General features: G+C 45.9%; 1 protein-coding gene across 4 annotated transcripts in view; it reads left to right on the top strand.

Annotated features, from left to right (window-relative positions):
• Positions 1–17,061: 17,061 nt before the first annotated feature.
• Positions 17,062–25,074, top strand: part of XPNPEP1 (X-prolyl aminopeptidase 1) — a 29,973-nt gene continuing 21,960 nt past the window's right edge. For 2 of the 4 annotated variants that reach the window (XM_069864311.1, XM_069864314.1), the window contains exons 1-2: positions 18,850–19,127; positions 21,763–21,887. In XM_069864311.1, the coding sequence (XP_069720412.1) occupies positions 21,771–21,887 (117 nt within the window). In that variant the 5' untranslated portion in view covers positions 18,850–19,127; positions 21,763–21,770. Of the gene's footprint in view, positions 17,115–18,849; positions 19,128–21,762; positions 21,888–25,074 lie in introns of those variants that run through there. The other 2 variants (XM_069864312.1, XM_069864313.1) reach the window with 2 other exon arrangements.

The following is a 25,074-nucleotide window of genomic DNA, read 5'->3' as shown; positions in this document are numbered from 1 at the left end:
GGCTTATGAGAGTATTATAAAGGAATACTATTTACGTTTTCCTGAATCGAACCCCAAGTGTTTCCTGTCAGACCTCAGTACAATGGGACACAAATGTACAGTTCATTACGTTCACATTTCCTCCAAACTGCCATCTCTTTCCTTCAAACGCAGAGGACAGGAAAAGATGCTTTCTGCCCCCACTCACATCTCTTGATTGACTTTATCTCATTTGAAAAGGCACTAGACACATGCAGCATTAACTGTCTTTAGCAGTTGCCTCCCTTCTAGTGCCGACTGCTTGAGGATGGGAGAGGTTGTAAATATGGAGGAATTCCTTTGAAATCAAAGAGAGCTTCACTGGGGAAACATCAGCATAAATAGAAGCAAAATAAGGTCTGTGGGGAACAAAACTATAAGGCTGGGGAAAAAAAAGTTGAGATTCACAGCGTTAGTCCAGAAGAATCGTAGTTCATATCATATAAAAAACCCATAGTTCTCATTTCCTCCTTATCCCTTCAGGACAGGAAAGAACATCCTGCTCTTCTAATATGAGCAAAATACAAGTTATTTTTGGAAGCAAAACTCATGTTCAGAGCACATTTTTAAAAAGACATCTCTAATCTCATTCTGATGATGCATGTGGAGCACAGCACATCCTTTTGCATCAAGAAACCCATGTGTGTTGGCTCAGCACCATCTGCACTGAGTCAAAAGGTTCACGTACGTTGAACAACAAGGTGGGGACTCTTCAGCACATTAACTGTGACTGAAAGCTAAATTGCCACCTCTGACTGCGGGATGTGCTGTCGCCAGACCCTTACCTGGTGGGAAGCCCAGTACAACTGCTCTGGGAGAGGAGTGTGGAAGTAGGAGAGCGGAAGGTCATGGTCTGGGGGATGTGGGTGTTGACTCAGGAGCTCTGAAAAAGGCTTTCAGTACCTATCCTCCACTCTGGGGTTAGCATCCACTTTCTTCTTCGCTATCTCAAGACAAATCAGATACAGAACAAAGCTAGAGTCCCCCCCGCCGTCAGTGGTGATGGATCTTTGCATGCTGAGTTTATTGTTCTTTCTCTGGACCTGCAGAGGGCCATGTGGCATAATTTCCTGGACAAAACATCTGAAGTTTAGAGCATCAGGTCAAATGCAGGGCCTTTTGGTCAAACTGTTGCATTAGTTATTTGATGAATCACTTGAAAGGACAGAACAGATATTAAATCAACTTCAAAGTTGTTGTTGTGCTTAAATGATATTAATTAATGAATAATGTTTGATTTTGGATTCTGCATAGGTAACTATCACTCACAAAGCTTCTTTTGAAGCAAATAAGATTGAAAAACATATGTTAGTGCAATCTCTAATGATAAGGATAAATAAACTGTAAAGGAGTTAATCATTTACCCATTCAAGATTAACACATTGCTAATATACTATAAAAACAGTTCCGCTTTCCCTTTAAAAACCATTCATAAAGTGTAAGATTTTAGCTCCTCTCAGCGTCAAGGGCCCCAAATACCTAAGCAGACTCTTGGGAATGACCTCATCTGTAGTTTCTGAGTGTATTCCCAGGGATGCCTAATGCTAGGAACAGCCAGCCAGCTCAAAAGCTGGGGGGCAGGCGCTCACTGCCCCAGTGCAGCGGGGCTCCCAAAGGGCAGAACAGGCCAGCAGCTTCTCTGTGGAGCTCTCTGGCGTGCTCGCCTGCAGCGTGCATCGCATGCTCAGCACAGTGTCCTTCTGTCACTGCAGCCATTGAAAGCACGCTTGAAAAATCTGTCCAGAGCTATTTCTGTGAAGTCAGTGGATTACTCACATACTTAGGGCACTGATTTCCCTGGCAAGACAAACTGTATTCAGTGATTTTCATACTACAGGACGTGAGATTGCTTCTGCTGACTGTCTCGGTTTGTTCTCAAACAGGAAGCAGAGAAGGGCAGTGAGACTTACGATCAAGCCTGTGCAAATAGGCGCTGGAAACTCAAACCAAATCATTTGCAGAGTTATGTGGATAGTGTGCAAGAGAAAGACTTTTGCTTGTCTTTGTCCAGAAAATCCTTCAGAATGTGTTTTAATGTGCTCCAAGTCTGTCTCTTTTGCTCATGATGACTTACCCTAAATTGCAAAGTTAGTAGTTTTAACCAGAGGATCTCAATTCTCAGGGGTCCACAGGGGAAAGATAAATGAATCTGCACAGCAGACTTCAGTGCCACAGCCATTTTGCTAAAGGAGATAAGGAAACTGTGGAGGAGTAAAAACACAAATTCCTTTTAACAATAGTAATGCATAATTCTGCATGCCATCTCTAATATACTAGAAAATAATACACAGATCCACTATCTAAGCAGAGTTCCAAATGTGTGTGTTACACAGCAGGAGAAGCAGCTCAAAGTGCTGTGCAGAGAACAGACTTTGAAATGTCTAATGATAGATGGTGGAAAGACGTCAGACATCGACAGAGTTCCTTAGGCTTCACCAGAGTGAGAGATACATCAGCACAAATTGAGTCTCCGGCTCCCTGTAGCTCTGCAAATCATTAAAAAAAAAGGCATTAATGTCATTAGCAAAACCAACAAACGTGCCTATACTTATTACTTGTTTGTAATAAGATTTGGCTAGTGTATAATTAGCATGCTGCAGAAGTCTTTTACGACCTCTGAGAATAGTCTCTCTGCCGTGCTTAAGTTCACCAGAGAATTCCCGTGCTTTCCATATATCTACAACTTCCCCAACGGTTTCTGGCCTTTCAAGAGGGACTGACAATAGCATATGCAATGTGATATAAATCCATGTGAACTAAATATACATATACATACACACACACATACATGCATTAGTTTTTATTTGATTATTTATTCTACAAGGATAGTCTTTGATCAGAGATTCTTGTGTCCCAAAAGGCAACAAAATTCTTCTGCCAAGCAGGACAGTGAGTTATGTTGTGGATTTGTGGTACGTACGCACAGGTTTATCCATGAACTGGCTTGAACACACCTCATTGTATATGGTTGCTTGAGCTGGTTCTCTGTCCTTCTGCTGGGATGCTTTTTCTCAAGCCTTAAGCATGGCTGTAATGAATTATTTAAACATGTACCTAACTAAGGACATGCACAGCCCAGGGGAGGCTAGAATGGGATGCATCTTTGAGTAGCTGCGGAAGTGGGGTCCTGATTTGGATCCCAGTGTCAAAAATATGAGTTGTGTGATGGCAAATGGCACTGAACAAGTTTGAAATTTGTGCCATCACTCCACAGAAGGCTGATGAAACTTTAGTCTGTGGTATACGCTTGGATGGTGCTGAATGAGAAAATGGCAGACAAATGTTCAGCTGACATTAAATCAGATGAGATTGGTGGTGTTGGAGTTGGCCCTCTGTCAAACTAAACTGAAGCTATGGATCTGGCATCCTGCTTGGCTTTCAGGGAGGAAACCAGCTCCAGACCTCACAGCTCTGCTCCATTTTTCTACAACTGGGGGGGCTTTTCAAAGCTGTGGAACATATACATGAGACCCGGCTGTTTCACTTCCTTTTCCAACGCCAGAGGTGTAAAGAGACCAGCATGCAGCCAAGAAACAGGGTCGTGAGTCACCTGGGAGTTTCTGATCATCTGTCTGATAATCTTACTCAGATTGAATACTCCAGCCTCTGAGGCTGAGGCCAGTTGCTGCTGCTGGGGGCAGCTCTTAGGGAAATGGTTCAATTAACGGTGTCCTCTGAAGCTCAGCTCAGTGATACAAGTGCTTTTTGAAAGCCATCACTGAGGGACCTGTTTCACGATCTGCATTCTGTTACTCACACCAGTTCTGTGCCCCCCACGCTTTGCAAGAACTGCCTCTGGTTTACAAAATGTGTGACTTGGACCTTGCCTCTCTGCCCTGCGAGCGAGCGCTTGGGACAGCAATGTGCTGGGGCTGCAGGAGTGGCTCCTCTCCATCTCATGGACGAACAATACAAACCTTTCACTTGTGATGTTGTTATCAATGATTCACATGAGATGGCAAAAATACTTTCCATGCTGTGTAACCAGCTTCCTAGCAGAGAGATCCAGCTGCAGATATGATAGTCATGCTCTAGTGCTTTCAAGGATTATCAGTGTGATTTCAGCTACAAATGGAAAGATAACGCTGAATGTTAAAAATACCCTAAACCAACAGATATAATAAAGTGAGGCTGTAGTTCTGTTGTTGCTACAAACTTTATGTATGAACATAGGCAAACCTTCATGAGAAAACATCAAATTTGTATCCCCACATATAAGAGTTCAAGTTTTCAGATGTCCTGACAGACTTTGTATAATTCTCTTTCAAATCCCAGTGCAGAAGGTGTTGCCAGGATTCATAAACTCTCTTCCACCTGGGTTTGCATTTTCCCAACCCTTGACTGAAGTCTCCTGAGACACTGATTTCTCTAATTGGATCTGACACTTAGTGCTTCTGTTTTGAAGCCCGCTATCAGGCAGGCAACACCAGACAGCTTCACTTGCAGAGTCCTTCTGGTTTGTGGGGAAGATTTGTTTCTCTCAAAGTCAAACTGGTGATGCAAGACTAATGAACTGCTGTGAACACTCTGCTTTATCAGAGGAAATACTTGGAGGCTGAAGTCTTGGTCCCTAACAAGTCTTTGCGAGGATATTAACATGTCTTGCCAAGACCTAGTAATTCCCTTGCAGCCAATGCAACATTCCTCGGAGGCCATAAGGCAAGACTGGAAAAGGGGATCATGTGGCTCAGTCCAGGCTGAATTAGTTACTCCAGAGGAGCACACTGAGCATGTGACTTCTTTGCAGACACAGATCTAAGGTAACAACCCCCATCAGATTTTGATGAATCTGTTTGAGACATTCGTTGCCAAGATATCTCATGTAAGAAAGAGAGGAATAGATTTTCAAAAAATAAATTAAAATCAGCCCATACAATGTGATCTTCTTAGGAAAACAAGTATCCTTGATGATTAGGGTTAAAAAAAAGGGAACTGGGGAAGAGGATATTGCACAGCTATGGTTTGTCTGCTCTCCTGTGAGAAAAGTTCCAGGAGAAGAAAAACAGAAAAATGCTAATCATATACCCTGCAATGTAACTGTTTATGCAGAATACTACCCTTTTGGGAGCTGCCTACAATAGGTTAAACCTGACTTTCAGAAGATGAACAGCAGGTTTTCAATTATGGCATTTGAGACCTTCAGAGTGGGCATTTTGAGAGGATAGGATAGTGAAGACGGCCCTTTTAAGACATGCTTTTTGTTCAGCAACAGGACGAGCCCTAAGACTGGTACACTTGCAAGCACTCAAGGTATGTACAGTAAAGGGCAGCACAAAGATCCTCCTGAACAGGCTCCAGGAGTGGTGGTTTGTCATTTGGACTGAGGGGGAGCTAATTAGCTATGCGAGTAGCCTTGCTATATGCTCATTTTGTTACCCCTGTTCCACATGCTATTGCCGTGCGATTTCTCCAGCTTGAAGGGCAATGGAAATTTTACCAGCAGCTTCAGTGAAAACAGGCCAGCAGGCACTGTTTTGCATCTCCTACGCTAAGAATCTTTACTTGGTTCACCACTCATTGTTCTGACACTCATCTCATTTATTCACTTTTTACATCAATATCCATTCCTCTAAAGCTTATGTTCAGCCTTAAGCGTCAGCATATGTTAATAGTATTAATCATTCTGGAAATAGCTCTGTGTACTCTGCTGTCAGTAGCTATCTTTAAGACACACTGTCCCGGCACCACATTGCTTCTCTGCTCTCCGGGGGCAGCTCTCAAGCAGCTAAAGAGGTGCACAGCAGAGAAGAGGGGTAGGAGGCAGAAGAAAGCAGAAGGGGATGCCTTTTGGTTGTGCCCCGTGTTTTGGAGTGTGCCAAGGTGCACTTAGCTGCAGTGCGATTCAGCCGTGGTTTCCTTTCGGGCGGCGTGAGCTTCCTCTATGCATCCCATCTGTCCTGGAGGAGACATCACACAACATGCTCAGCGTGGTAAGATGGTCTAGCAACCTTCCAAGAAGGGCCCTATTGTCACAGGCATCAAGGGCAGATGGGACCTCCAGATAGGACAGCCAGGCCTTGGAAATGCTCTGGGATCCTGCAGATCAAATAAGTGTTGATGTCGCTGTGTGACCTGACCATATGGTTTTGTCTTTTCAATAGCGAGACTTCTGTGTATGCATCTCTTCAGAAAAAGGAAGGATATTCTGGAAGACTTTGAAACCTTCTCCTGGTTATATTAAGAAGTAACACCATGTGTGGAATCACCAGCAGAGAAATTCAACTAAGACTAAAAATAGAGCTTCCTTTTGCTTTCTTATTCAAAAATACGCTCATGCCTCATTCTAGGATTCTCACGCTTTTTTATCTGATGGACAGTCTTCAGATAAATGCATCCCCTGAGGCAGTGTTACGTTCCCTTCACAATTGCCTGAACCATGTTTTCCTTTTCTTTCTGATCATACAATACCTCACAGCTAGCCATGACGACTGTGGAAAAATGCCAGAAACAGTAGTAAGGTTGCAAGTAACATATTGCTAGCTTCTTTGAATATAATTTAGCTGCTGAAAAACAAGTGATGGTTACAAGCATGTGACCAGTCACCTGCCTGCTTCTGGCTCCTGTCTTAAGAACTTCAAATTAGTACAAAAATAAATCACAGTAAATAAAAGCTTTAATTTTCTGGAGGTCACTGAAGATGACTCTGCCCCTGTTTGTACACACAAAAATTTCCAGTACAACTGGCAAATCACTTCCTATGTCTTGGTTTCCCATTTTTAAACAGTACAAAGTACTCACAGACTTGGCTTTTCCACAATCCACAGCAGGTGCCAGGACAACAAACTCCCCCATAGGGCACTTGGTGGTCTCAGGCATACTACTGTACATTGCTGCTGTACTGTAAGAGGCATGTGATTAAATAGTCCTTGAATAGGAAAACATGAGGTCATTTTCAGCTATCGATAGTCTATGAAAATGTAAAATGCATGGGATGTAAGTAGGAGTGAATCAGAATACTGGTCTGTTAATTGTTGAAGAAATAGTATGCTTTTACTCACAAATCAATAGACAAGTCAACAGGTTCATCTGAGATTGTTGTGTATCAGTTTGAGGCACTTCAGTAGTACTGGCATTTTAGCACCCTAGTATCCGATAGCACATGTCAAACTATTGTATTGGTAGTCAAAATTAAGTTAATTACCTGACTTCTTTGGCACCAATCAGCTATTTTGTCTCTGTGATCCTTGGGATAGTACTCAGAGCATACTGTCAACATTAACAGTGAATCATAATCAGGAGAGAATTATCAGCTCTCAGCCTCATCTCTTTTCCAGCTCTCATTTTGCCATGAAGCATAGAATCATAGAATCATGGCATCACCAGGTTGGAAAAGACCTCTTGGACCATTGAGTCCAACCATTCCTCTCTGCCGCTAAATGCATGCTTAAAAATGCTAGAAATGAACATAAAATTGCATGTTAACTGAGCTACTTCATGGCTTTTACTACAGCAGCAACAATAACCACTTCACTGAACAAATTAACTGAGGAAACAATTTTTGCTGTCAACACAATTGGGGGAAAAAAGAAAGTTCCCATTCAACTTACAGCAGTACTGCCCAAGTTAAACAAATGTTAAAATTGAGAATTTTGAGATTTTTTTTTAATCCTTTCCAAAATCTGGCATATTTCTTGCATTACAGGCTATGACATCCTATCCAGCCACTGATAACTGAAAGCTTTCCTTTACCTGTTGCTTGACACTAACCCACTGCTCCTCCTCTAGATCCTCTCCTCCATCTCCATTCTCCCCTTTCCCTTCTTCTGCTGTTGCGCTATTTAAGTTAGTGTAACTTTCAAAAGTTCCCTTTTAATCAGATTGAGCCTGCTGGCACGAGCTGTCAGCAGAATTCATTTCTCTAGGCTCTTTCCTTATGTTGCATTGCCTTGGCAACAAGATTTAGCAGCAAGGCAACAGCCTTGAACTTGTCAGAGTCTGTTGCAACGCGCCGAGCACGTATTACTCTCCAGCACCTCGGGTTGCTATGACAACTACTAACAATAAAACTCATCTCCCAGCTTTAAATACGGGAACTTTTACAGTCTGTTTCCTGGCAGAGCTGCAGCAATATTATGAGAATCCTGGCTGTGCTTGTTTTGACTTCTTCATCCTTTTTGCACATGATAGCAGCCTCCAGGAGTGAGGTGCCAAGGCACAGGAAGGAGCTTGGCAATGGGCAGCACAGAGAGTGGTGCTGGGTGAATAAAAGGCTGAGTGACCACAGGGACAGCGTGGGGCTCAGAGCTCCAGCAGCAGACCCCAAACACTCTGGACTGCAGGATGCGCCCAGTGATGCTCAGTGCCTGCCTGCCCCAAGCCTTAAGCTGCAGCATTTTGCTCCAGCAAAATACACCCTGCATGACAAAATACACTCTGCTCCTCCTGGGGAGGAGACCACAGCCATCAGAGAGGCACTTTGGGTCTCTGTCAGCACAAGTGTTTTCTCCCACTCTTGCTAATACTCAGCTGGCATTGTTGACGAGAAAAAAGAAGCAGTGCTAGTGTGGAGAGATGTGCAAGGCATTGATAAATATCTCCATTTTATCCAATTCTGCTCAGCACAGAGCATCGTGACACAGATGTCACAAATCGGGTCTGAATCACTGGTGTTAGGTATTAAAAATACTCTGCAGAGACAAGGCTTTCGGTGCCAGAGGAGGCCTTTAATTTATAAGGAACATTTTCAGTCAATGGAAATGCGGGGTGAGGATGTAAATTGAGCCAGTGTAACATCAGGAACTATGGAATTTTCTCAGCAGCTCACCCACTGCCCTGTCACACCTCCTTCCTGTGGCTTCATTCATGAGGACAGTGAAAAGCACTCGTCCTTTTCCTGTATGTCACAGCCGTGGATATCTCGTGCAGACTTAACATCATTCTCACTTTTCCATTGCATGGGTCATATTTCTTCCAAGGGACATTTTTCATAACCAGTGAATCAAACAATAGGAAGGCTTGTTTAAGAATAACTCAGGATACAGCACATTTTAAGCACGGTGAGGGATGCAAACAGGAACAGGAAAGAAGCAGCAGATCTTTCCTCCTTTATGAGTGAAGCACAGCTTCTGCAGCCAGGAAGCACTTGGGCTGATACTGCACTTAGTGAGATGTGAGAGGAGGCAGAGCTCTGCCTGAGCAAAGAACTGTTTGTTTAGACAGATTTTAAAATGTAAAAGTGGTGCTTTCCATTTTCCGCAGTTGCTGCCAGCCAAAGGACAGTGGTTGCAGGTGGCAGGAACCGAGGGTTTAAACCAGGGGTATTTGGCTGGAGGTCTGATCTCACACTGCTTTCCAGTGACTGCACCCTGCGGGGCCGGAGGCTGCGATCCCTCAGAGACCCTAAGCACACTGCCCAGACCCCCAGGTCTTTTGGAGAATACTCCAAAGAGGTCCCTCATGGGCAATGATTTCCTGCTGATGGTAACAGAATTAGTGCATGGCAGAAAAGTTGTAGTCAAGGAGCATCCCTGGTCATGCCCTGTCTTTCTATAGGAACCCTTTTCACTGCTTCATTTGCTTTTTCAGGCTCATAGTTTCTCCTGTACAGACTTTTGAGTAAACATTGACCATACTGACAGCTGGGGACACCCCAGCCCCAAACTTCCCTCGAGCTCCTCACATTTCATGTTTCATTTGGAAAAAAAAAACCATCAGCCCAGTTTTTCTGTCTCCTAATCTAGAGTTTTGCTTTCACAGATAAACATAACGCATCAAACATCACGAGCCTTTGTTTTAAGGAAAGCAGCTCATTTGAAAAGCCCAGTTCTGCGCTTTGATCTCTGGTGGCAGTGCCCAAAGACCTGAGATATCATAGACGGGGTCTCAGATGGTCCCAGACATCTCATGGACACGAGCTACAGATCCTTAGGCATGGAAGTTATAAATTGTGGCCAGGCACTGAACTAAAGCAATCAAGCAGCCTCAGATTTTGGTTTAATATGCAAGGCACATGCCAGCATCCAGGTTTGTGCCTGAGTGCTGATTGCAACCTGGGACTGCTGCACAGCAACTCTGTAAGGCCAGCTACAGGACCTGGGCTACATTTTTAAGGTTTACCAGTTCTTTGTGGGACATCTGTAGAATGTTTAATCCTAACTTTTCCGCTTTGTCCTGTTATCTGAGACAGACAGGAACCCAATACTTTGTGTCTGGACTCCTGCACCCACTGGAATAAACATCTGCTTCTTGTACTGTGAGTCGTTTAATATATTGCACAGCACGGGATGCCAAATTGTTTCAACACGTTCAGGCCCAAGGGATTTTTCGGCAGGTGAGTGGGCCTCACTCACAAAGGCAGTGACTTAGGTGGGAGTCAGGGCTTATAAAATGTGGCCCTTATATATATTTACAAATAAATCTCTACTACACTGCAAATGTTAGTTGGAGACAAAGTCTATGTCTGGTCTATCACTGGCAATCCCAGATGCATATCAAAGGTGTGGCAATGCGAAATGAAATACGTACCTGGTTGGTGACTGGCTTCCTAAGGAAATGAGGTTGTTTGCATTGCCCATATCCATTTGTCCATCAACATTTCTGAAGAGACTCTTGAACCCCTTAAGCAGCCCCAGGCAAGACTGGTAGCAGGGTCAATAGTGGGGAGAGACTCAGGTTAGCATTGCTCGGAGCAGAATTGCCACTAATCCAAGCCCTGGCAGGATTCAGAATCGGTTGGAAGAGACCTTTAAGATCATTGAGTCCAACCATAAGACTAACACTGCCAACTCCACCTCTAAACCATCTCCTCAAGCACCACATCTGCTTGTCTTTTAAATACCTCCAGAAATGGTCATCCCATCACTTCCCTGGGCAGCCTGTTCCAATGCTTGAAAACCCTTTCGGTGAAGATATTTTTCCTAATATCCAATCTAAACCTCCCATGGTGCAACTTGAGGCCATTTCCTCTTGTTCTGTTGCTTCTTGCTCAGAAGAACACACTAACCCCACCTCCTTTCAGCTAATTGTAGAAAGCAATAAGGTCTCCCCTCTGCCTCCACTTTTCCAGGCTAAACAATCCCAGTTCCCTCAGCCACTCCACACAGGACTTTTGCTCCAGACATTTCACCAGCTTCACTGCCCTTCTCTGGAGATGCTCTAGTGTCTCAATGTCTTTCAGGTAATGCAGGGCCCAAAACTGAACACAGTGTTTGAGGTGCAGCCTCAGTAGTGCTGGGTACCAGGGGAAAATCATTTCCCTAGTCCTGCTGGCCACACTATTTCTGATGTAAGCCAGGATGTTGTTGGCCTTTTTGGTTGCCTGGGCACATTGCTGACTTATATTCAGCCAGCTGTCAGCCAACACCCCCAGGTCCTTTTCCACCAGGCAGCTTTCCAGCCACTTTCCAGCTCCTGGTCACCCCCTGAGTGGACAGGAAGAGGAGTGGGACCTAACAGTGTAAGTGGAGGCATCATATGAACTGAATAAAAGCCTTTGTTGTACAATAAGCATGATTTTTCATATTTCAGTATGGGATATATCCGTAAATATATCCAGTTCATTAGGACATACTTCCCTAGCAACATGGAATTTCATGCAAGCTGAACAAATGATGTTGTAAAGCACTTAACAGGGCATGAGTGACCATCATGGTCTTTTTTGTATGCATTAGATCTAGATTTTCCCATGAGCAGACAAGGGAAAACTAAGAGGTCTTGGAAATTGCCGTGAGGCTCACATTTCACTTGCAAAGAGGCGAGTGCAGGTGAGCAGGGATGTGTGTGCATTGTTTGGTATGGAAACAGAGCCAGCCAGAAAACTCAGCAAACATTTCATTTTCATCCTTGTTGTTAAAGGTTTACAAGTCAAGTCCTGACATCTGGTATTTAGCTGAAAAGAGCAGACTTGGAAGTACAAGGATATCTACCTGGACTGCTGCTGCCTCCCTTTCCTTTCCAGTTGCAGCTGCTGGGAACCACCCAACCATGATCAACTTCCAGTGCTGGCTGGATAAATTGTCCTCCCAACAAAAAGTAAGATAAGATCTCTAGATATGTTTGTTCCTTCTCTCCCTGCTATCTTTTTCCCCCAAACACATAATTTGTTGTTGCTGTTTCTAGTTTCATTGTTTCCAAACATACAAAAATTATTTTAAATGTGATCCAAAAGTACTTGTGTCACATGTTTGAAACCTCCATTTAACTCAGAGCTGAATGCTTAAAATAAAAGCAATTTTCTGCTGAATTGTTCTCAGGCTCTTCCATGCCTTGGCACATTACAGAGGTGCTGTTATATACTACCAAAACACCGGCATTAATTGTTGTTAGGTAATTTTCTGGGGTGGAAATAGGAAGAAAACCGTACTTAAAATACTTGCTCTCTCCACGTGGACACAGGCATGCCTTCAGGCTGGAAGGATGTGACCTTGCTGAGCCATGAGGCATGACCGTGGCCACACTCACTGCGGGGCTTTTGTGAGTAAAACAACTGGCATGTGACGGTTTGCAGGACAGCCCCTGCAAAATACAAATACAACTGAGTCAGTTCTTATCCAGGCAATCCCAGTGCTGTCACACAGATGGAAAGGGCTGGTTGGCCATGTTTGCAACTTCGCAAAAGCATATTTTTGCCCTACTCCTGGGAAAGTGGTCTCCATCCCTACCTATAACCCCACAGAGGTCTCCTAAGATATTCCCTGGCTTGCAAGTGGTGGCAGGGATGCTGTGAGATCATGGCAATGGCCCAGTCCTTGTGGTGGGAAAGTGGGACTGACATCATCTTTTCACTTTGCTGGTGTCCAGGAGATGCCCCAAGCCGCTGGGGGCATGCTGGAGGTGATCCAAAATGTGGTGATCCAAAAGCCAGGCTCACAGCAAGATCTGAGTTGTAGCTTTCCCTGCCCTTGGAGAGAGCCGTGCAGATGCTCAGCCGTCTGCCACAGATCCCCGCATCCTATTGCTGTCTCCCACAGCACCAAAGGCACTTTGTAGGGAAAAGGGATGTGTCCTGGTTGCAGACGGGTCACCGCATCAGCCTTCAATGCTGTGGTCCTACCAATGTGGGCAAACAGCTTCCACCACGAAAAGGCTGGAGGCTTGCGTTACGGGCAGGGGCATCCTGGGGGATTAGACTGCAAAACAGGAGTCTAAACTTCACAGGTACCAGGAAGAGGTGAGTGAATGAAACGAATGTTACAACCATAATAAAGATAGCATGGGTATAGGAGGGTTGATAAGATAACAGGTGTTGTTTTGTGGCTTATTTCCTGGCCTTGATCACTTGATATGGATCAAGGTTACAACAGAGTTAATGTTTCTGTCACTTGGCAAAGTAGGTCTTCGGCAATTTTGGTTGCTACTTGTCAGGTCTTCTTCCCTTGCCCCTGTCTTTTGTAATCTAATGCAAATACAGCACTATAAGAACATAAAAGCCCCATTAAGACAGTTTAATTAAAAGCAAGGTATATTGAAGCACTTTCATAAAACATCTTTGCAGCAGAACTTGCACCGCTTTAGTTGAGATCGAAAAGCTGCTTAGAAAGGACAGTTTCATCTCTTTAAGCATTTCAGATTATACACCATAGACAGCACCACCTGACTAATTAATTATTGAAGTATTTTACATTATCTACATTGTCAAGCTCATTAGGGCCACGTCAAAGCTTCCCACAGACCCCAAATGCCCAGGAAACATGCACCAAACATTTTACTGGAAAGCTCATTCCACTTTCTCTTATTTAACTTATTAGTCATGTATTATTCAAATGAAATAAATAGTGCTGTCCTCTGTTCTTATCCGGGCAAAGCCTTCAGCAGCAACTGGATCATTCAGCCTGGGTATCCACCAGCCTCCACATGGGCCATGTCTCAGCACCAATCTACCAGATTCTAGAAGGAAGAGAAGGAAATTAAGTTTAAATTGCAGTGCTCTACAAGCCAAAACCAGTTAGAAGTCACCTCTTAGTACAGAGGCCTTCACAATGTGGCTCTGCAATACCTGGTACTCAATAGCAACGAAGAAGATCTTGCAGAATCAATGTTTTTCCTTCTATTTTCTTCCTCCTTTGGCAGATTTTTGGGAGAGGGGAATGCAGACTTTTTTTTAACCTTTATTAAATCACGATCTTGATCAAAAGGCAGAATGGGAACACATTTTGGTCACCAAACAACATAGTAAGGTGTTTTCAGTGATTGCTTAGTTTATTTCATTTTAAATTACAGGGAAGCACCAATACCGCATTGATAACCTGTCCACAGCAGTGCCTGCTATTTCTGCCCTGAGCTGGGACTGAAGTAGAGGAATGCAATCTAATTCAATCCTCCTGGTTTGCTCCCTTCTCTCCATGGGGTTATAGGGCAGCTAGAGGAGGTAGAACAGATCTACAATCATGCTGTAGCTGCTCTCTTTGAACTAGTTCCTCACAGGCAGGATGTCATCTCAGACCTGGAGGAATTAATGAAGCAAGTTTGATGGAGATGGTGAGCTTTCCCGTGCCCTGTCCTTCCCCTGCTACACTGGGTTCTGTAAGCAGCCTTCTTATTTCATGCTGTGGCCACTCCCCAAGTCATACTCCCACACAGGAGATATATTTTCTTTCCTCCCTGCATTGGATTGCTGCTGATCCCACAGTCCGTTAGCTAACCCGAACAGATTTAATAACGATTCGCTGGCACAAAAAAAATAACCAACCAAACAATTTAACTGGCACAGATGTCAAGATTACCTTGTGTTTAAACCACTGTCTTAAATTAAGCCAAACTGAAAGCAGGAAGGGAAGAGGCCAGACACTCTTAGCCCCTGGGAAGCCAGCGTGGAGCACGTGGACCAGACCAACGAGTGGTCAGTCGCCTGTTCCCTTGGGTACAACGTGCACAAGCAGGGAAACACGGGGGAGGAAAAGGCATTCTTGTGGAGCAGCACTACTTGGAGAGCTGGAAAGGCACGTGTTGACCATTTGAAACGTGTTGGGCTTGTCCATCCCCCTTCCTTGGGCTGGTGCAGAGCTCCGGCAGGTGCAGCTCTTCACAACTCTCTATTAAGAGCTGCAGCCAAATGCAAAAATCTGACCCCAAATTATTATGAGTCAGAGGAGGCTGAAAGGACCATTTCACAAGCCTGACTGGATTCAGCTGCAGAGTTCACCATCGACAGATGATCACAGCGATCGTTGTGTCAATGTTGCAGCGCTCTTAAAATGTCCTGACATGTGCTTTAGTACAAGCATTGCTGGATGCTGGCTGGTTTCCAAGAAATGAATCTTCTCAGCGAATACTCTGTGGGGTGAGCATAACGTGGTCTGTAATACAAAAGCAAACATGAGTGTAGTTTACCCTGAGGGAAGTACTGATGTGATGATCTAAATGGGTTTTTCCAGCCCAGACTGCCAAGACCGTATGGGTCCCTCGTGAGCAGGGATAGTAGATGGAATGACAATCCTTGGGAAATAGCAAATAGCTTCACCCAAGGAAATTAACAGGGAAAGAAAACTCTTCCTACTCTAACAGTTGTGGTCACCAGCCTCCCCCTTTCCTCTCTCTCAGTCCTCCTCAGGGACAGCCTGCAGCTCCATCTCCATCCAATAGTCATTGGATCACAATGCTGGGATGCTGGTTGCTGGACAGACCTTTTATTATCTTCTGTTGCATTACAAGTTATGCTGTGCTGATTTATGCCCCAGATTTTACTCCAGAACCATTTGAGAAAGGATTCCACAGCAGAGAGCTGCACAGGGTGGCAGAATCACAGAAACGTTAAGGTTGGAAAGGACCTCTAAGATCAAGTCCAGCCATCAGCCCAATACTGCTGTGCTCACTAAGCCATGTCCCGAGGCACCAAATCTACACGTTTCTTTGAACACCTCCAGAGATGGTGAGTCCATCACTTCCCTGGGCAGCCTATTCCAGTGCTTTACCACTCTTTCAGTGAAGAAATTTTTCCTAATATCCCATCTAAATCTCCCCTGGCACAACTTGAGGCCATTTCCTCTCATCCTATCACTTGTAACAGGGGAGAACAGACCAGCACCCGCCCCACTACAACCTCCTTTCAGGCAGTTGTAGAGAGCAATAAAGTCCCCGCTCAGCCTCCTCTCCTCCAGGCTAAACAAGCCCAGTTCCCTCAGCCACTCCTCTAAACACTTGTTCTCCAGACCCTTCAGCCCTTCTCTGGACATGCTTCAGGTGCCCAATGTCTTTCTTGTAGCATCTTTCTCCCAAAACTAAGCATGGGATTCAGTGTGCAGCCTTGCAAGCGTCAAGTGCCGGGCCACGATCCTGCTGGCCACACTATTTCTGATACAAGCCAGGATGCTGCTGGCCTTCTTGGCCACCCGGGCACAGTGCTGGCTCATGTTCATCTCTCCCAGACAGCAGGTTCGGAGGTATGAGAGCAACGCAGTGCAGAAGCGAGCACAGACGAGGCTTCAGCAACAGGCGACCTGCTCCGCTCCTGTTTTTCCCCTCTGCAAAGCACTCGCAGCTCGCTCTACTGGGGTGCCACGGCAGGTTCCCGACCCTGCTGCCCACAGGTTCCTGCTCCTGTTCCCAGTCCCAGTCCTCGTCCCCATCCTTGTTCCTGTCCCGTTCCCAGCCCTCATCCACTCCTGTCCTGGTTCCATTCACGCTCCTGGCCCTCTTCCCTGGTCCCCATCCTCGTCCCTGACCCTCTCCTGGCCCTCGTCCTTGTTCCATTCCCAGTTCCAGTCCCGTCCCTGTCCTTGTCTCGGTGTAGGTCTCGGTCCCAGCCCTTGTGCCCAGTCCCGCTCACATTCCCATCCCATTCCTGGTCCCCATTCCCATCCTGGTCCCCATTCCCGTCCCCATTCCTATTCCGGTCCTGGTCCCGATCCCGGTCCCTGTCCCCATTCCCATTCCCAACCTCATCCCCACCCTGGTCCCCATCCCCATTCCCGTCCCAGTCCTGGTTCCCATCCTCATTCCCTTCCCCATCCCCATCCCCATCCCCATCCCCATCCCCGCTCCGGTCCCGGTCCCCGTCCCTGTCCCGGTCCCCATTCCCATTCCCATTCCCAGTCCCGACCCCGTCCCCGTCCCCGTCCCCGTCCCTCTCCCCGCTCCCGCTCCGCCCCCCCCGCCGCGCGCGGCCCGTGACGTCACGGCGCGGGGCCCACGTGACCCGTGACGCGGCGGGCGGGCGGCAGGTGAGGCGCGGCGGGCGGGGGCCGCGGGTGCGCGGGGGCCGAGGCCGGGGACGGGCCCCGCTCTGCCTTCCCTCGGCCTCCGGGCCCCGCCGCGTGTCCGGGCCCAGGCGGCCCGCTCGGCCCTGCCCGGGGCCGCTTTGGTTTGGGGCGGGCCGGGCTGGGGGTCTCGGTGAATTCGGGGTGGGGACGAGCGGCGGGCAAGCTAGGGCTCGGGCTGAGGCCCGGCCCGGCCTGGGGGCTGAGGCAGCGTCGCTGTTTACTGGCGGTGCAAGCTTAGGTGGTCGTTTCAATCAAGTTTATTCATAAAAACGACGAGGAAGTTACCAGAAGGATGAGTGTATTCCAAGCAAACAGGACATAATTGGGAGCAGCCCTGCGGAGAAGGAGTTGGGGTGCTGGTCGATGAGAACCTCGACGTGGCCAGCAGGGCGAGGGAGGGGATTCAGCCCCTCTATTCCTCTCTTGTGAGACCTCATATTGTGTCCAGTTCTAGAATCCTCAACATGAGAAGGATGTGGAGCTGTTGGAATGAGTCCGGAGGAGGGCTACAAAGATGATGACAGGGCTGGAGTACCTCCCATGTGAGGTCCGGCTGAGGGCTTGTTCAGCTGGAGAGGAGAGGGCTCCAAAGAGATCTTATAGTGACCTTCCAGTACCTGAAAGGGGCTGCAAGAAAGCTGGAGAGAGACTGTTCACAAAGGCTTGTAGTGATGGGACTAGGGGCAATGGGTATGAACTGGAGAGGGGCAGATTTAGACTAGACGTAAGGAAGAATTTCTTCACCATGAGAGTGATGAGGCACTGACACAAGTTTCTGAGGGAAGTTGTAGCTGCCCCATCCCTGAAGGTGTTCAAGGTCAGGTTGAATGGGGCCTTGGGCAGCCTGATCTAGTGGGAGGCGTCCCTGCCCATGGCAGGGGCATTGGAACTAGATGATCTTTAAGATCACTTCCAACCCAAACTGTTCTATGATTCTAGGATAATCAATTTGAACAAATTTATTAAAGAGAAAATGACAAGGAAATTATCAGAAGGTTGAGTGTATCCCAAGCAAACAAGTCATAATTAATTTGAATGAATTTATTCATAAAAAATGATGAGGAAATTATCAGAAGGACGAGTGTATTCGAAGCAAACGGGACATAAACACTTGGTGGTCTAACACAGCAGCTACAGGCAGACCCAGATGTAGCCTGACCTCCTGGCCTTGCCTCCCTTCCCCGCCATGGCACTGACGCACGCCCTGACAATGTGGGCCTCTTGGCTCCTCTTGCCATTGCTGGCGCTTGGGGTTGCAGCAGCCCATCACTCTGCACATGTGGGAGGCAGGAGGGCATGTCTGCTTCCTCCAGCAGCATTTTTGCAGTCACTTTTTGGCCTGTGTGTCTGATGGAGATGCTATCCAGGCAGGATCTGGCCTGGGCATTTTGAGAACTGGCTCCTGTGGTCTGAGTAAGGTGTAGATAGAATCATAGAATGGTTTGGGTTGGAAGGGACCTTATAGGTCATCTAGTTCCAACCCTCCTGCCATGATATGGGAGGTTATGTATGTCTAGACAGCAGCAGGTTTTGGGATCCCACGTCAGCTGCCATCGTGCTGCAGTGATATTTGCATGTTAATTCTGCTGTGTCTTAGTTTCCTCATCTATAAAATGGGGCATACCCTCCGACAGAATGATTGCAAAAACAAATTGGCATGAAACAGCATACTCTTGCAAGATTTAATCGTTAAGTCTTGACTAGCAAGTGCCTGGCCCTTGAGGTTCCCTGCTGCCCTGTGGTTCATCCTCAGTGCATCTCTAATCTCACCAGTGGAACGTACAGTTAATGCATTTTCAGCTCTTTGCTGGGGGATGTGAATGTTTTATGGGGGGCAAAGTTTCTTAGCCACTTCAGTTTTGCCCTTTGATTTCTCAGGCACAGTGGAGCTTATGAAGGCCAAGCGAAAAGCTGAATGGTATTTTGTGTGAGCAGAGGCAAGAGGCTTCCAGACGAGAGGAACTACGAAGGCAGGTAACGTGGCAGTTAGGGCAGGGGGTGGAGCGGTTTCTTGCACTGCTAAATGCACTACCTTCATTTCATCTGTGGTTTGTTTTAGTCACTGGAGTGATTAAATAATGATAGAGAAACTGCTTTAGCTTTGTAGAGGCTTATAATCATGGTCAAAAAAGGAAAAGTCACCTGATAAAAATTATAGGGGGACTAGAGTAAATTACTGAAATATCTGTGAGAAAATAGCTTCTCTTTCACTGGAAATTGAAGACAATTATGTTGGGAAGTTTGTGGAGGATTATTTTAAAGTGATTTCTTATACTGTAGGGGTTATCTAAAATAGATATCCCCTTTCATATGGGTTTTATTGGTAATCTAGATTAGATATATCTTTAATATTGGAAGCAAATCTTTCAACAGTGAGAATACTTTTTAAAGGATTTTTTTTTTGTCCTTGAGAGAATCTCTTGATCGGTAAGAAAACCATGGCTTGTCAGCAAGAAGCATTATTAAAAGGCAGAGCCTTGTCATTGCTTGCCTACTTAAATGAGTTTCAGGCTCCTGGAGAAAGCACAGGTCAAGAAAGGAAGCTGTGTCCTTATGTGTTTGTAAAAAGAGATTCTTTTCTGCTGTCCAGTCACTATGTTGTTGCTCTGTCTCCATTGTGTTTTTCCTTTGTCTAAACATAAATCAGCAGCAATGTTATAAAATGTTTACAGAGGGCAGGCAGAAACAATCATGGTATAATAAAGTTCGGTGTAGCTTGCAGACGTTATATAAAACTATGAAATTTGTCCTGGGAACAAATCTGAGGTGTAATCTAATCCTGGTGAAGGCACTAGAGTCGGGATACCAAATGTATGGTGCCTTTTGAGTTTGATTTACTTGTTGTGGTCTGGGTTCTAAAACACAATGTACCTGTGGGTGGATGGTTGGTCACATGCAAGCTTGCTGAGCTCTAAACTTCCTTTGAGAAGATGTTGAGGTTTTTGCACCTGAATGCATCAGATCTTGCTTCAGTTCTTGACTTGGTCACGGTGCTGCTGTGCGATCTTGGTCAAATCATATCTTGCAATGTTTTGTGAAATGGAGGCAGCTTTTCTGTCTTCCCATTTAGGTGGAAAATGTCACAGGGCAGGGACTGTGCCTTATTGTGTTTTGGCATAAGACCATAATGTTTCTTAGGACTCCTGGTAATTGCTGAGGTGTAAATAGAATAAGTGCCTGGATAAGCAAAAAATGTTTGAAACTTGCATACTATTTGCTTATCCTGTCTATTATTTGTTTATGGAGGTGGCTATGAAATGAGCTGTGAAATGAACCGGTCAGAATAAATTACTGTATAGCGTGGCATTCAGGCAGCACACAGCCTACCCACCTTGCCTCGGAAAGTGACACAATTAAAGTTGTAAGATCCCAGCATGTTCTCAAAAATGTGAAAGGAATAGATAGAGAAATGGGAAGGGGATTATCCCACTGTGGGCACCCTTTGGAGATGTGGGTGAAGAAAAGATGGAGAGAACCTCTGAAGAGGTTCAGGTTACTTGATTGTCATAGGATTCTGGGCCAGACCTCCCCCACAGCTTGAACATTCTCTGCAGTCAGCTGGTGCCTTCCACTTCAGCCTTCACTCGTGCCAGCACAGCGACATGGCCTGATGCATCACTGTATGTGATGCTCATATTTAGCCCTGGCTATTGATGGTTTATGGGTATCAAATTGAGAGGCTTGTGTTCACTGCAGTGACAAAGATGGAGGGTGATCGGCCTGTGCCCTTGTTTTTCCCTCTGATCTGCTGTCGTCTGTCAAGCCTTTGCCCCACCCTGCCTGCCTGATACCAGCTGAGATCCACAAAGCATTTGCCAAAAGTTCTTTTAGGCCTCCCTAGTTGTCTCCTGGTAGTCATTCGTGAGAGCTCAGCAGGCTGTTCTTCTCATTATAGTTGTGTTCTTGCTAGGTGAACTAGCATGCAGTTTGGAGGTAAGTGAGGCCAGTGAACACATCCCTGTGTATGCTCTTGGGAGCAGATGTCTTTCATCTGAGTTAATATGGTCAGCAATCCACACTGGACTATAGTGAAACTTTTGAAAATTGCATTAACTGGTTTATTTGTTCTACTGGTTCCTGATGTGCATGCCTTGCTCTCCCAGCAGCCTGTGCTCCTGTGGCATGTAAGCCACAGTATCTCTGCCTCCAGGGTGAAAAGACTGAAAGTTTCTCTCTGTGCATGTGGTGGGTAGGGTTACTTCTGATCTATGGGAACTGGGGGGTCATCATTAGCACATGCCAAGACCTTTCCTGGCTATCACAGGGCGTGTCTGAGGTGCCCCAGTTCCTGGTGCTGCCCTCGTGCAAGAAGCATTGGCAAGTGTGATCAGTTTTTGTGTATCACCAATGGGCATGCATGTCCTTCACCAGGTGGGAAACATCCTTTACAGGAAAGACCAGCTTTGACTTTTCTGACCTCAACCTGATCCCTCATTCTCAAGGAACATGAATGAAGTGACAGGACAGGAGAAGTTCTGGGCTGAGAGAGGTGATGTTGGTACAGTTGTCCTGCAGGGAAGTTTCCTGGGATCGTGGCTTCCAGGGTGTACGTGAGTGGCCTGGGACAGCTGGAGAATTTCTGAAGTTTTGTGCTTTGTTTTATTTGCAGGTAGGAAAATGAGTCCAAAAATTACAACAGAGCTGCTGAAGCAACTGCGGCAGGTCATGAAGAGTCCCAAATATGTCCAGGAACCCGTCCAAGCCTACATAGTGCCCTCTGGAGATGCCCACCAGGTATGGATGGATGTTTTATCAGAATGATTGCACTTTCCTTCCCTGCAAAAAATAAAAGCCAGGGGATTAACAAAGCCATCCTTCATTCACTAACTTTAGTGGTTCTAGCATAAAAGCTTAGGTAACCTGAGAAACATCGTATTGGAAAAAGTTTCTGGAGTCCACTCAGGAGACTGAGGTTTTTATGTTCTTGTAACAAATCAGTGTGGATATTCCACCAGCAGCTTCTCGTCAGATTTTCTCTGAGGAGCTCATGCTGCAAAACAGGGGACTTGCCAGAGCACTTGCTGACCCCATCCCGGCTGTGGGGAAGAAGGGGAGGAAAAGGCATTATCTGGGTGTTAGATTCCCCATTAACACATCCTAATCAACACATACTCTTAAGAAAGGGGGTGAAGAATTAGTTGCAGAGCTTTCCCTTTGCTAGATCCAGTTCTTGCTGGAATTGCCTTATGCTAAAGCCCTTCAGATCCCACACAGTGAAGCCATTGGAAAGGCAGGGATAGAACAGGCCGCAATGACACTTCCCTTCCAGTGCTGCTCTGCATCAGTTTGTTCTGTGCTTGGAAAAAAGGGGGGAAGTCTGGGCCCAGGGTGGTAACCTATGGTGGTAACTGTTGTGTGCTTCTACTGCTGTTAAGATTTTTGTAGTCTGTGACATGAATTTTGAGTTGCTGAACTGCTGTTCACCTCCCCTGCCTGCTCATATGCTAGTTTCACTCTTCTGTTCACTCTGTTAGGAGACCCGAGAACTGCAAAGGGTTTTTCCCTCCTCAGCCATTTTCAGGAAACAAAAGACCTGAAGCTTTCCTGGCTCACACCCAAAGCTCCCTTTTACGCTAGGGTGCACGAGAGCAAAATGCAACTGAATAGGAACCTTTGCCCTTGACTTGGCACAGAGCTGAGCTGGGTCCAGACTTGCCTGTGCCCTGGGACCGTGTGTGCAGCATTGTGTTTCCTCTTAGGGAGATCCAAACTTGGGCAGGTAGAGGGAAGGCAATTTCTGCAGCTGCTGTTGTCTTCTGCATTCCTGCCTCAAGCTGCCTCCATCCATATATAACTCCGGTTTCATTTCACTAGATGTTAAATGCTGTCATGTGAGTTGAAGAATGTGACCCTCAGGTCTTCTGGGTTTTTCTCTTGCTTTCTTTTCCTTGACAGAGTGCAGTTAAGCGGAGAACTCCATGTTGCTATTTCCTGCTGGGTGAGTTGGTCAGGTTTCTCTGCAGAGCAAACCTATCTGAACAGAAATGATTACTAAAAGCTGCTGATTCTGGCGCCTCCTGACTAGCTAGTGCAGGGGGTTGTCTACGAGGTTTGGGAACTGGTGCAGTTTTAGGCATTGGACACCTGTTGATCCAAGAACAGGCTTACTGATTCCAGGTAAACTGTGATGAGATGAGATTTGCAGCCTCCCCATGTTTCAAGCAAGTGTTTGTTTCCTGTACGCAAATAAGAACTATACAGCTCTGCAGTCACATTTTGCTCTTAGGCAGTTCCCTCCATGACTCAAAAAACTGTGGTTTAATGATACCTATGCTTTTGGTGGCTTGAGCCATTTCCTCCCCACAGCCCAATCTACTTATTGCTGTCCTTGCCTCTCACAGCTGTTCCTGAGGCTGTCCTGGGATCCGCATCAGAGAACTTGACAATGAAGAGGGCTTTACCCTGCTAACACAGGGTTTAGATCGAGGGAAACTTTATTCTCTTCTAGATTGCAAAGGAGCTGCTGAATTTGACTGATGCTGATACACTCCAGTACTGCAACTTGCTGAGTAATTTCTCTTTGTAACACTGGAAATGTTTGAGCTCTGAGTTCTATGATTCTTTTCATATTGGTTTTCTTGCCAAGGCTAGAAGGTTTAGGTTATAATACTGACACCAGTTGTATCCTTTGCTTTCCATGCTTAGTTGTGTAAGGAGCTGAAAGACTTGCAGAGCTCAAACACAACTGGTTCTGACTCTGTCTTAACCAAGGCTACTAATGCCTTGGATTTGTGGCTCTTGCAGCCAGCCCTAAATGATGGCTGCTTTAATTTTTGAAACTTTTAATTCTGGTTGTAAGAAAACAGAAGAAACAAACTCTTTCCCTGGGGACCTGGGTGGTCCAAAGGCTGTTGAGAAACAAGGGCAGTCCCAGCCAACAGTGGGCTGGAGTCCATGCAAAGAACTCTGCTTTCTTTCATGAGCGTTGGGTGGATCCTGCGTCTGGAGTTGTCAAAGGATCATGAAGGTATGAAATACCATGCTTTGGGGAATGAGGCACCCCAGTCCTTTGTGGTTTGATAAGAAATGTCTGTCTGAACTTTTGGAGTGTTGCAGTGGTAAATGCAGGATCCATTTTTATGTTGAGTCATGCAGTTTACATTGAATCTGATGTTTGCCCATATAGGAATATTCAGAGATTGGAGGAGCTTTCTTAATGGGAGAGAATGATGTTTGGATTAGAGCTTGAGTTTGGAGCCAGTCGCAGCTTAACTGGGCTTGGCTTGCACCCCCAGGCCTTAACTTAGTGAAAACAAATTTGGTCAGATCTGGCTGGTCTTCCACATCACCTGTCCAACTCTGGGCCCCTGTTTGAGTTGGCGGAGATGCGTCTTTGGCTGGCTCCTTTGACACACACTTGTTCTGAGCTGAGGAATCAGTGGTGTTATAAAGAAACAGACAGCTTGTGCATAGGTTGCAGTGACCTGTTCCAGATCTTACCAATGCAGTTAGGTTTTTGGCAGTGAATACTGACCTCCTTCCAAGTACACAGCAGTGTTTGTTTTTTGATGGCATCAGTGTCTTAGCTCTAAGGGCAGAGCGCTGCACTTTTCATTGCGGATTTTGGTTGACATTAGTGTAGAAGAAGCATTAACATGTTAATGGCCCAACCATGCAGACTGGTGATAAGCACCACTGATTTTTTTGGGATTCTTCCTGCCATAGCTGAGGGTTTCTGTGATGCAGACCCTAGTTTTGCTCCATGTCAAGGACTGATGGGGGTGATTGAAAGCAGGTGTGAAAGGCATGAGGAGGGTCAGGTTCAAAGCTGTTGGAGCTGCAAGACAAGCCCAATGAAAATATCTTCTTCTGACTGTAGTATGGATTGTACTTTGTGTGGCGTATGCAGGTGTTCCCCTTGTAATTTTAGCTCGTGCAAAACATGGGCTCATCTTTGCACAGTGGGGGTTGCAGCATGGAA

Source organism: Phaenicophaeus curvirostris, chromosome 9 (genome assembly GCF_032191515.1).
Source record: "Phaenicophaeus curvirostris isolate KB17595 chromosome 9, BPBGC_Pcur_1.0, whole genome shotgun sequence".
In the NCBI taxonomy this organism is placed as follows: Eukaryota; Metazoa; Chordata; class Aves; order Cuculiformes; family Cuculidae; genus Phaenicophaeus; species Phaenicophaeus curvirostris.
The sequence above is the reverse complement of the archived record's forward strand: the minus strand, read 5'-3'. Positions and strand labels throughout refer to the sequence as shown.